This window comes from Sapajus apella, unplaced genomic scaffold, assembly GCF_009761245.1.
Source record: "Sapajus apella isolate SASKATOON/1434 unplaced genomic scaffold, GSC_monkey_1.0 scaffold4, whole genome shotgun sequence".
NCBI lineage: Eukaryota > Metazoa > Chordata > Mammalia > Primates > Cebidae > Sapajus > Sapajus apella.
The window spans coordinates 40,589,111-40,600,656 of NW_022436944.1; the positions used below are offsets into that span (position 1 = coordinate 40,589,111).

Below are 11,546 nucleotides of genomic sequence, written 5' to 3' on the forward strand. Positions count from 1 at the left end.
TATACAAAATCCAGCACTTTTTTTTAAATTTTTTTTTTTTTTTTTTTTGAGACGGGATGTCACTGTGTTGCCCAGGCTGAAGTGCAGCAGTGTGATCTCAGCTCACTGCAACCTGTGCCTCCTGGGTTCAAGCGATCCTCCAGCTTCAGCCTTCCAAGCAGTTGGGATTACAGGTGTATGCCACCATGCCCAATAATATCTTTTTTTTTTTTAGCTTTGTCATCATTTTTTTCTCTTCCTTTCAGTGTTGAAATAGTAATTATAATAGATATGAAGAACTGATAGAACACATTACTAAAATGTAAAATTCTTCTAGAATAGCTTGGGCATAATGAGTTTAGCCATGGAATTTTATTTTAGTCACACCTTGCTATTTAGAATAAAGTCTTCTCTCTTTATCAATACCAAGGTTTATTATCAAGTGTATTCCTATAGTCTTATAAAGCTGTTAAAATTCCTTCTATTAAGTAAATGAAAATGCTAAATAACAGCCTCTGTGTAAACCAGGAGGAAAGTTAGCATGTTAAAAAGTTACTCAGTGTTTTTCCCATCATAAACATCCAAGTTATACTTTGGAGCTATACCTATTTGGGAGGCAAATGTCCAACACATAGTAAGGACACTACAAGACAATCTCAAATAGCTTTACAAAGCAAACTATATCTCCATAAAGGTAAACTATAACTGTGAAATGACTGTACACTAAGAGCCATATGCTCCAGTGTTATCTGGGTTTTATAGTCTGTCTTTTTTGTTGCCACGTAAGTATACTGTACTGTACTAATTATTCCAACTTTCAGTTTGGGAAAAATGTCTTTTTTTTTTTTTTTTTCCTGAGACAAAGTCTCACTCTGTCGCCAGGCGCCAGGCCGGAGTGCAGTGGCACAATCTCGGCTCACTGCAAGCTCCGCCTCCCGGGTTCAAGCAATTCTCCTGCCTCAGCCTCCCAAGTAGCTGGGACTACAGGCACACGCCACCACGCCCAGCTAATTTTTGTATTTTTAGTAGAGACGGGGTTTTACCATGTTGGCCAGGATGGTCTCGATCTCTTGACCTCGTGATCTGCCCACCTTAGCTTCCCAAAGTGCTGGGATTACAGGCTTGAGCCACCGTGCCCAGCTGGGAAATACGTATTATATAATATCAGATCAATTGCTGTATTCTAGAAAAATGCTTCTCAAACTTTAATATGTATATGAATCCACTGGAGAACTTCTTAAAAAGATGCAGACTGGCCAGGCACGGTGGCTCATGTCTATAATCCCTGTACTTTGGGAGGCTGAGGTGGGCAGATCACCTGAGGTGGGGAGTTTGAGACCAGCAAACCAGCCTGATCAACATGGAGAAACCCCATCTCTACTAAAAATACAAAATTAGCCGGGTGTGGTGGCACATGCCTGTAATCTCAGCTACTTGGGAGGTTAAGGCAGAAGAATCACTTGAACATGGGAGGTGGAGGTTGTGGTGAGCCGAGATCGCTCCACTGCACTTCAGCTTGGGCAACAAGAGTGAAACTCCATCTCAAAAAAAAAAAAAAAGATGCAGATTCTGACTCCAGGGTTTGGGGTATGGCCTGAGATTCTGCATTCTAAGAAAAAGTCTATGGTCAAAATATGAGTAATACTATTTTAGAGTATATATTTTTTCTTTTAAAAACGTATTTTTTATGGGCTGGGTGTGGTGGCTCACATATCTATAATCCCAGAACTTTGAGAGGCCAAGGCAGAAGGACCGCTTGAGCCTAGGAATTTGCGAGACCAGCCTGGGCAACACAGTGAGACCCTGTCTTTACAAAAAGTTAACAAAAAAATTAGCCAGTTGTGGTGGTGCATGCCTGTAGTCCCAGCTACCGGGGATGCTGACATGGAAGAATCACTTGAGCCTGGGAGGTTGAGACTGCAGTGAGCCGTGATCATGTCACTGCACTCCAGCCTGGGTGTCTCAATTAAAAAGTGAAAAAAACAAAAAATTCCAACTTGTTCTGGACATTTTCAAATGTACATGAAGATGGCAATAACAGTATAATAAACTCTGAGTTACCCAAGTTCAATAATTATCAACACTTTGCCAACGTTGTTTGACTGATTCTAACATCATTACAGTGTGTATATATATATAAATATTTATTTTTTTGAGATGGAATTTTGCTCTTGTTGCCCAGGCTGTAGTGCAATGGCAACGCAGTGAGCCACCGCGCCCGGCCTACGGTATATTTTTAAAAAAGATATTTGGGCCAGGCGCGGTGACTCATGCCTATAATCCCAGCACTTGGGGAGGCCAAGGGGGGTGGATCACAAGGTCCAGAGATCAAGACCATCCTGGCCAACATGGTTAAACCCTGTCTCTACTAAAATATAAAAAATTATCCGAGCATAGTGGTGTGTGCCTGTAGTCCCAGCTACTTGGCAGGCTGAGGCAGGGGAATTGGTTGAACCAGGAGGCAGAGGTTGCAGTGAGCCGAGATTGTGCCACTGCACTCCAGCCTGGCGATACAGCAAGACTCCGTCTCAAAAAAATCAAAACAAAACAAAAGAAAAGATATTTGCCTGCTACCACTAACTGGCTAATTTAGAAAGTTGGTTCACTTTTTAAGGTTTTAATTTCCTTACAAACAAAATAAGCTTACATAACACCTATACTTCACAGAATTTGTTCTGAGTATCAAATAAAATGATGTGACAATATTTTGAAAATGATACAACTTGACTACATGCTAGTTTTACTTGTATTAACTAAAATTGCCAAATGAGAACCTTGGTGGATAGGTGTAGGTTGTATTATGAACATTTGGACTATGCCGACTTTCGATCTAATAAAAGATTTTTTATTTTATTTTCTGAGCCAGTTTTAGAGATGTCATACAAAAGAACACTAGGCCTATTAATTGAGTAAATAGTTTCTTGCTTTCATTAGGCCATGTTCACTAACTAGAAAATTATTTTAAATCATAGTTTCTGTCAAATTTAGTACAAAACAAAACATTAAAATAAGTCACTGGATTCAAATATGATTTCACTTTCAAGAAGATATTTCACGTAAGTGCATAAAAGCTACTTTTTAATTCAACCTAACTCCACAAAAAAGTCCCTCTGTCTCCTTGGAAGTCCTCATTTACTGAAAATAAAAATTCTGACTCCGTAACAAGTAATCTCTGAATTAGGTCAGAGCAATACAACTGTGATTTCCACACCCAGCCCCCCAACTATTTAATCAGACCATAACTTCCCCCAAAGAGAGACAGATGGTAGTCTCTAACCTCCACCAGAGAAACAGATGGTAAGTATAGTATATAAGCATCAGTAGTGATCATTTATCATAAACATTAAAAACGCAGGCAAACAAGTAGATCACTTACTGGTAGGAGTTTCTGTTGGCTTAGAACCCTCTGTCTCTTTTTCATCCGTGTATTTCAGTGCTCTTTTAGATCGAGGCCTGGTGACTGGTCTATCTGAATCACTGGTGGGATTCTGAATGCACTTGGAAGTGGGCAGATAGAGGTCATCGGAATCATCTCCTGAACCACTTGATTCACAGATGCTCACTTCAGACTTGTTTTCTTCTCTATTAGAGTCATTGCTCATTTTTTGTCGGAAAGGAGTAAGATGAACACCTTCTTTCAAATTGAAGTTGTAAGCATCATTGGAAGATTTGTGCATTTCTTTTTTGTAAACAGTTTTTTTATTTTTGCTTTTATTTTTTTTATATTTTGACATAGGTTTTGATTTTCTCCTGTTAGCTTTTCTTTTCTCTTCTCCTTTTCTTTCTTGTGCATCTCTTTGCTTACTTTTAGTTTGTTCGGATTTAGATTCTAAAAAGTCTTCTTTTGTTTTAGTAAATGTTGCTGGCTGAATCAGCTTTGGTGGTAAGTTAACTTGGTCTGTGTTCCAGTGACAAACATTGTGTTGTACATTTTGAGGTATGTGCACCTTTACTAGTGGATCTAAAAATCTAACTCTTTCCAATTCAAAAGACTTCCCTGCCAAATGACTGGTTTCAAAACCAAAATCATCCAAGCTATCAAACGGACATACACTACTACAATGTTTCTTTAAACTTCTACGGACAGATACAGTTCTAGGTAAGATATTATCAGTGGACTTAGCTTCACCTGAATCAAAATCATATCCCAGCGTGTCTTGAGGAATAGTAGGTATCCGGTCTGAGAATTTAAAAAATAAATGAGAAAAACACTGTGGAAATTTGAATTTCAAGAATTTTACAATTCAAAGTAAAAAACTCAATGACCAAAAAGTCATTCTGTAGTTTTTCTACGTTATAAAATTTGTAAATAAAAATCTGGGGAACTTAAGTATTACCATCTATTTACTTGTCAATGATCAGCTGATAGCTTATATGTGACATGTAAAATAATCTTGTACAGGTTCAGTATCCCTAATCTGAAATCCAAAACTTTTTCAGTGCAGTCATGATGCTCCAAGGAAATGCTAACTGCAGGGTTTTGGATTTCAGATTTTCAAATTAGGGATGATGAACTGATATAATGCAAATATTCCAAAATTTAAAATAAACCAAAAACACTTCGGGTCCCAAGCATTTTTGATAAGGGACGCTCAATCTTTATAATCTTTAAAAATATTATAAAGTGCTTTTATGTGCTTTTGTTTTAAAGAAAATGAATAGTCTGTATCATTGAGTACAGATTCAGAGAAGCAGAACCTCATATTCCAAAGTGGGACAAAAGTGGGACCTCCTGGTCAGGTCCATAGACTGGCGAGGGAACAAAACTTTTCTTTGAAAAATAAATAAAATTTGGGTAACTAGAAAGCTTCTCAGGTAAGAAAAATAATCTGTATTTTAAGGAAAGGTGAGGGTATTTGTCTGGTTTTGCTTATTCAAATGTTATGCCCTCTTTGAAGCTTAGCTCAAGTGGAGGAGACTGACATTTGAGAAGGCAGACGTATCAATTTAAAAGAGGTAAGAAGGGGATGGCTCTGGAGTTCATATTTGATTTTAAATCCTAGCTCTTAACATGTAGACTTCTTCATGTGAGGTACTTTTTCTTCTTGAGTTCCTATAAAATGGGACTAGCTGTACTTATATTCCCAAGTTAAGTGTGGGTTAAATGAGATTATGCATGTAAAATGCCTAACATAGAGCTTGACACGTAGTAGCAATCAGTAAATTGCTGCCATAGTTATAGCCAAAGTTTCAGATTACAGATTTGACACAATAGATACATTTTTAAAACTCTATTATTCTGTGTAAAATAAACAGATTTGCTTTGAGCATAATACCAGATGTATACATTTAAAAAGTTTTTAAAAAATTAGAAAAATTTATATTATTTGTTCTCAAAGACCTTATCTTGCCCTTAGCAATATTTTCAGATTTTCACTTGAATTACCTTCTATTTGAAATGATTCTGCTTGTACTGGAAGTTCAGTTTCTTCAAGAGGAATTTGCCTTGGAAAATACCAATGAAAAAAAGAAATTGAACAATTGCGTAATAAAAACAAATTCAATATTTTCCTAAATTAGTACTTTTCTTTCCTTTAGTATCATTTTAATCAGTACATCTATTATGTATCAAAGGAAACCAAAGAACACTTATGCTGATTACAGGGAGGTTGATTTGTTACTAATGACATTCAACTCCTTGAAGAACTAACCAATCGAGTTGGATAGTTCCACCTGAAAACATTATATAACTCAATTTCATTTAATTAAGGAAACAGCCAATGAGAATTAATTTACTTTTTAAAAAATGTAGTTTGATTACTCTTCAGAAGCCTGCTTTATCATTAGCAGAGCTGTTAACTGTTGGTAATACATGCTTTTGTGGTGCTTAACTATTGAACTCTTCTGAAGCTAACATTGTTCATTTTCTTTAAAAATGTTGTTCTTTGGTTCATGAAACATGAAGTGTTCTTTATACTCTAACACTATTTCTGGCAGTTTCATTCTAATTGTAATTATATTCTTTATTCTCTATAGAGAATTTTCCATTCTAGACATTAAACAGATTTAGGTAATGGCTGTGGTAACTAATAACTACTTAGAAATCTTCTACAAACGCAATTACCTTATTTTACCTTATGCCCACAACATAAAGATTTTTGTCAGATCTTAAAGTCCAACAGTTTAAAAACTACTGATTAAAAGTAATCTATACAGACAGAAATCATCTTAGCGTTACTTCTGGAGAAGGGTATGGACTTGAAAGAGACATGAAAGAACTGTCTATGGCAGTAGTTCTCATCCAAGGGCAATTATGCTCTCCAGGGAACATGTGGCAATATCTGAAGTCATTTTTGATTCTCCTGAGGGATGTTACTGGGATTCATTGGGTGGAGGCAATGGATGCTGCTAAACGTCCCACCATGCACAGATAGCCCTCTACAACAACAAATTATCTGGCCCACAATGTTAATAGTAAAAACACTATGTCTTAATTGAAATTTTAGTTCCACAGATACAAACATTAGTCAAACTCATCAAACTGTGTAACTGAGATCTGTTCATTTTACTGTTTATAATTAAATCTTAATAATTCATAAATAAATAAAGTACTTTGATCCAAGAGAAGGAAAGAGGGTATATAGGGTCTAGAAAAATGAACTGGATCAGCAAGACAGTGTGACAGCTGTGCTAAATATGTTTTATTTATTTATTTTCTGAACCAGACTATTCATAGAGCTGGCAAAATACCTCATTTCAATAACGAATCCTTCTTAGAGTAAGAACATGGTACATAGAAAAACATGACTGAAGGAAAGTATGAAGAAGAATTAAAAATTCTGGTAAGGATTCTTTTAGGCATCAAGAAAGGAGTGAAAGATCAGAAAAAGTTTTAGCTTGGCTATATGTGACAGAATTTCAATACATCAAATTCTCTTAAATATATTCTTAACAAAGAAAGCATCAGACTGCAAATATACGAGTTAACATGATGGACATTTCCTTTTATAAATGAATCGCAGAATTAAATCTTTCTTAGTATTAGTAATCATAATAAAGAATTTGATACTAACGGTAAATCTTTCACAAATAAATTTCTGGAGCTGTCATCACTATTGGGGTCCATTCCAGAAGAGTATATTTCCTGGTTCTGTTAACGTATTAAAACAAAACACTGTTATAACTGAAGTATGCATAAGAAAGCATTAATTTATTCAACAATATGCACTTACTGACAGTCTATCATGGTGCCACGCATGGTGCTAGGAACGGAGACAATAATAGCTCAAAAACGAAATAAGTCTTATCCTCTTAACTCTTAATTTTATTTCCTTGCCCTAGATTGTAACTACAATCTAGTTAACACTAGATTAACACTTACACAATCTTAACATTTACAATCTAGTGCAAGGAAATAAAATTTTAATAAGAGAAGATATATGTACAAAATTTCAGATTGCAATAAGTGCCATGAAGGAAATACTCAGGGTGAGGTGACAGAGAATAACTCCGGTTGGATTGCTCTTTTAAATAGAATGAATCTGAAATAAATCAGAAGTCTGCAAAGGAGCCAGCCACTGAAAGAGCAGGAGGAAAAGAAGGCAGTGGAAACAGCAAATATACATAAGAAAAATCTTGCTGTATTTAGGCAAGAAAGGCTGTTGTGGTTGGAACACAGTCACTGAGAACAGTAGGAGAGGTACATGTAGGGCCTTGAGAGCCATGAGTTTAGACTTTAGTCTAAGTGTGATGGGAAGGTACTTAATATTAAGAAAGGAAGTAAAATGATTTAAGATTTTAAAAGATCAGCCTGTACACTTTGAAGCATGGATTGAAAGAGGTCGGGGGTAGAAAGGGTTGAGAGGTCACCATAGCAAATCTGGCAAGACATGATATCAGCTGAGATTAGAGTCATGACGATGGAGGTGAAGCCCAGTAGAAGGCCTTGAGATGACAGGTCAAGCTCAAGGACTGAAAAGGGATGGAGGTGGGAACAATGAGGGAGAGGGAAGCTTCTTACGGTTTTGGCCTAAACAAATGGGTAGGCTACTTCACTGAGATGAGTAAGACTTATAAAGGAAGGTAGGAAGTATACAGTATCTTTGGGGGAGGCGCTTTATATAAGGTATGTTTGAGATACCTCGTAAATGTTTAAGTGGAGATATCAAATACTGGCTGTGTGTGTATACGTGTTTGTTTTTAGATTTTGAACTATGAACTAGAACGGCATTAGCAGACAGACAGTACATAAAGCTATGAGAGGGAATAAGATGAGTCTGCAACAATTGGCATTCATTCATTTTTTGAAATACAGTCTTGCTTTGTCACCCAAGCTGAAGTGCAGTGGTGCTATCATAGCTCACTGAGGCCTTGAACTCCTGGGCCCCAGCAATCCTCCTACCTCAGCCTCCCAAGTAGCTGGGACTACAAGTTCATGCCACCACAACTGGCTAATTTTTATTTTTTATTTTGTAATGATGGGGGTCTTGCTGTATTGCCCAGGCTGGTCTTGAACTCCTGGGCTCAAGCGATCCTCCCACCTCAGTCGCCTAAAGTGCTCAGATTATAGGCATGAGCCAATGTGCCTGGCCAACAACTGACATGTAAAGGTAGACTGAGGAAGAAGTCAGAAAAGACTGACATGGGACAGTCGGAAAAGTAGAAAGAAAACCAGGGAAGCATAATATCATGAAATCTAAGAGATCAAAGTATTTCAAGTAAAAAATGGTCCCTGTTTTGTATATTATTACTGGAAGATCAAGAAGAAAGAGAAGTAACCACTGAATTTGGAGGTTAAGTAACCAAATGCCTTTGGAGGAATTGTTTCCCCCTACTAGTTGACTGAACAAGGAAAAGAAAAAATTAGAAAACACTATATTCTGGAAGGAAAAAAAAAAAAAAAAGAACTCTAAGCCAGGCATGGTGGCTTACACCTGTAATCCCAGCATTTTGGGAGGCTGAGTTGGGTGGATCACTTGAGGCCAGGAGTTTGAGACACCTGACCAACATGGCAAAACCCCATCTCTACTAAAAAAATAAAAGTTAGCCAGGTGTGGTGGCGCACACCTATAATCCCAGCTACTTGGGCGGCTGAGGGAGAGAATCGCTTGAACCCAGGCAGCGGAGGCTGCAGTAAACTGAGATTGCGCCACTGTACTCCAGCTTGGGTGACAGAGCAAGACTCTGTCTCAAAAAGAAAAAATAAAATCTAACCCTCCCATGAAGGTAAAGAAAACATACCTAATTTTTATAGAGGCAGTTTTCAAATATACCATATATGTACTTATTGCCTGTGTATGTATATATTACACGTGTTTAAATCACATGGAGAACAAAAAAGGGAATCAATAGGGAGGCAAGAACTGACTTGAATTCCATTCTCAAGTACCTGCCTGCCTCCTCCCATGCCCCCTCCTCCTCCCACCCCTCACTTCCTCCCACTGTGCCCCTATATCCCTACCCTAATCATTATATTCTTGCTTTCTTATCTGACCTTCAGGCCTAAGTGCCAACTCAACTGTTTTCACTGGCACAGCAAACCAATGGCCACTGGGAAGAAATTAAATGTTCTGTTAATATCTGACACTTGCCACTGCTTTTTTTCTTTCTCTGCCACATTTCCCTGGCAGTGGCTTCTGGGAAAAGGGAAAAATAAACTAGCTCTCATCATTACTTTTTTCATAAGTAATAATACACATTACTGTGTACACAATGATACACAATAGTACAGTGAGACACAAAGAATCTCCTAAAGCAAACTTTCTCCATATCTGTTATATTTTGGCTAGCAGGACCATAATTGAACACCTTCTTTATAATCGTAGACACAAAGGGAATCAGATTAAAAATTTGATGAGCGAAATGTTTATGACATTACATGTCTGGGAATTATAGTCTTCTCTATTTAGCCAAAAAGTAGGTAAAAACGATTCTCCAAAAAGCACTTAAAAATACTCCCTATGACCCAAACAAAGGTAGTTCTTATAAAACCCCACTGGATATAGCAAAAAAATAAGAAACTTTGACTCACTTAGTTGAACATTCAAATGGACCAGCAATGCAAAAGGCTAAACTACTTCTGCACCCTGTCTTGCTACCTGCTTTAAGAACCATATTAGGCAGGAACAGGCCTCAAACACCTATATGCTTGAAGCTTTCTTAACTGGGCAAATGCAATAGCAGTGCTAGAGCACTAAAGAAGGACATTTTAAACAATTCATGCATAATTGAGCTATGAGTAATTCATTTAAATAACATAATTGATCTAAACTATTAATTCATGGCTTAACCAAACTAAGAAATTTGGCCTTAGTAAAGAAAATACCTGAGCAGGTTCTTTTGTTTGTTGTGATCTAAGTTTTCCTTTCAATGCATGTAGGTGACATGTGAGATAGTAACATTCTTTTCTCAGCTGTAGGATGGTATCTTGGGCTTCTCTCACTTTGGCTTTTTCATTTTCCAAAGCTAAAACTAACATTTTGTTGTTGTCTTGGTAATTTTTCAGCAGTGTAGAAGTGTTGGCTAAAAGTGGATAAAAAATTTATCAGTTATTAAATCTAAACTTTAAAAGTGATATAAAAGAGCAACATAAAAATCTCTTACTGATTGCTTGGCATGGTGCAACTATAAAAGACCTGCGTTTGCCAATCTCTGCCAAGTTTTTATTCCTTTTCTCTTTCATTCTCTTCTTTATGTCTTCAAGACTCTCTTGAAAGGACTTTTTCAGGCACCTTTCCTTGGCCATCTTCTGCCTAGACAATAAAAAATAATTTTTATCAGAGAGAATATTATCAAATATAAAACTTAAGAAACAGACTGTTCATAATGAATGCATTAAATAAACTGTAGAATTAGCTCAAAGTAGTTAGCTAACTTGATAATAAATTTTGCACCTTTAAAATCTCATTAATATTTTTGATGTCATCTCAGGCACTTTATAGTAAAGCTTTATTGAATATAGATTTCCAACCCAAAGATTCCACAATATGTCACTTATTCATTCTTTTAACAAATACTCACTGTGGGGTATATGCAAGACACTACTGAAAATGCTTATTATTCTATTTATGCCATTATTATTTATGCTTTTTATAGAAAATGTTTAGGACCAACTTTTAGTGCTTAGGCTTACAGCATTAGTTCAGAGGCAATCATATATTTGGGTTTTGTTTTCCAGCTCGTCTCTAATGATCAGGCCATTCAATTATTCTCCCATACTCTTTTAATCCAATTATCACTTATGATATTCACACACTCCCAAGAAAGTCAAGGTGATCCTCAGAGGTTTAAACTATGTAGCACTGCATACGATTTTAATAGGCTATTGTAACAATTGCAGAGCTGGAAAGAGCAGGAACTTGGACAGAGGAACAATCTAGCATTCTCAAAGTATGGCTGAAGGTTAGGGCTCTTTACTCCCAATAAATTATGAACATAGCAAAGACGACATTAAATATTGTTCTACATACAGTCAAACGTAGCAAAACTGACAGGGGAATATACTATTAAATACATACGTGTATACTTAATCTTTCAATGTTGCACGTCAGGTAGGCTTTAGCATGCTACTAAACATGTCAAACTACTTTTCACAAACATCTTTTACTATAGATTGCACTTTACAGATC

At 36.7% G+C, this 11,546-nt stretch overlaps 1 protein-coding gene and 1 long non-coding RNA gene across 6 annotated transcripts in view; both read right to left on the reverse strand.

The window, feature by feature from the left end:
- Window positions 1-11,546, reverse strand: part of SGO1 (shugoshin 1) — a 14,830-nt gene that overhangs the window by 1,276 nt on the left and 2,008 nt on the right. For 3 of the 5 annotated variants that reach the window (XM_032267552.1, XM_032267562.1, XM_032267559.1), the window contains exons 2-6: window positions 10,522-10,670; window positions 10,244-10,440; window positions 6,993-7,069; window positions 5,366-5,424; window positions 3,356-4,159 (exon numbers count right to left, since the gene is read on the reverse strand). In XM_032267552.1, coding sequence (XP_032123443.1) covers window positions 3,356-4,159; window positions 5,366-5,424; window positions 6,993-7,069; window positions 10,244-10,440; window positions 10,522-10,663 — 1,279 coding nt within the window. In that variant the 5' untranslated portion in view covers window positions 10,664-10,670. The remainder of the gene's footprint in view (window positions 1-3,355; window positions 4,160-5,365; window positions 5,425-6,992; window positions 7,070-10,243; window positions 10,441-10,521; window positions 10,671-11,546) is intronic. The other 2 variants (XM_032267565.1, XM_032267573.1) reach the window with 2 other exon arrangements.
- LOC116542578 lies at window positions 7,109-7,813 on the reverse strand. Its single transcript, XR_004265274.1, has 2 exons — window positions 7,312-7,813; window positions 7,109-7,234 (listed from the first exon to the last, which is right to left on the reverse strand). It is a non-coding gene; the product is annotated as an uncharacterized LOC116542578 (long non-coding RNA).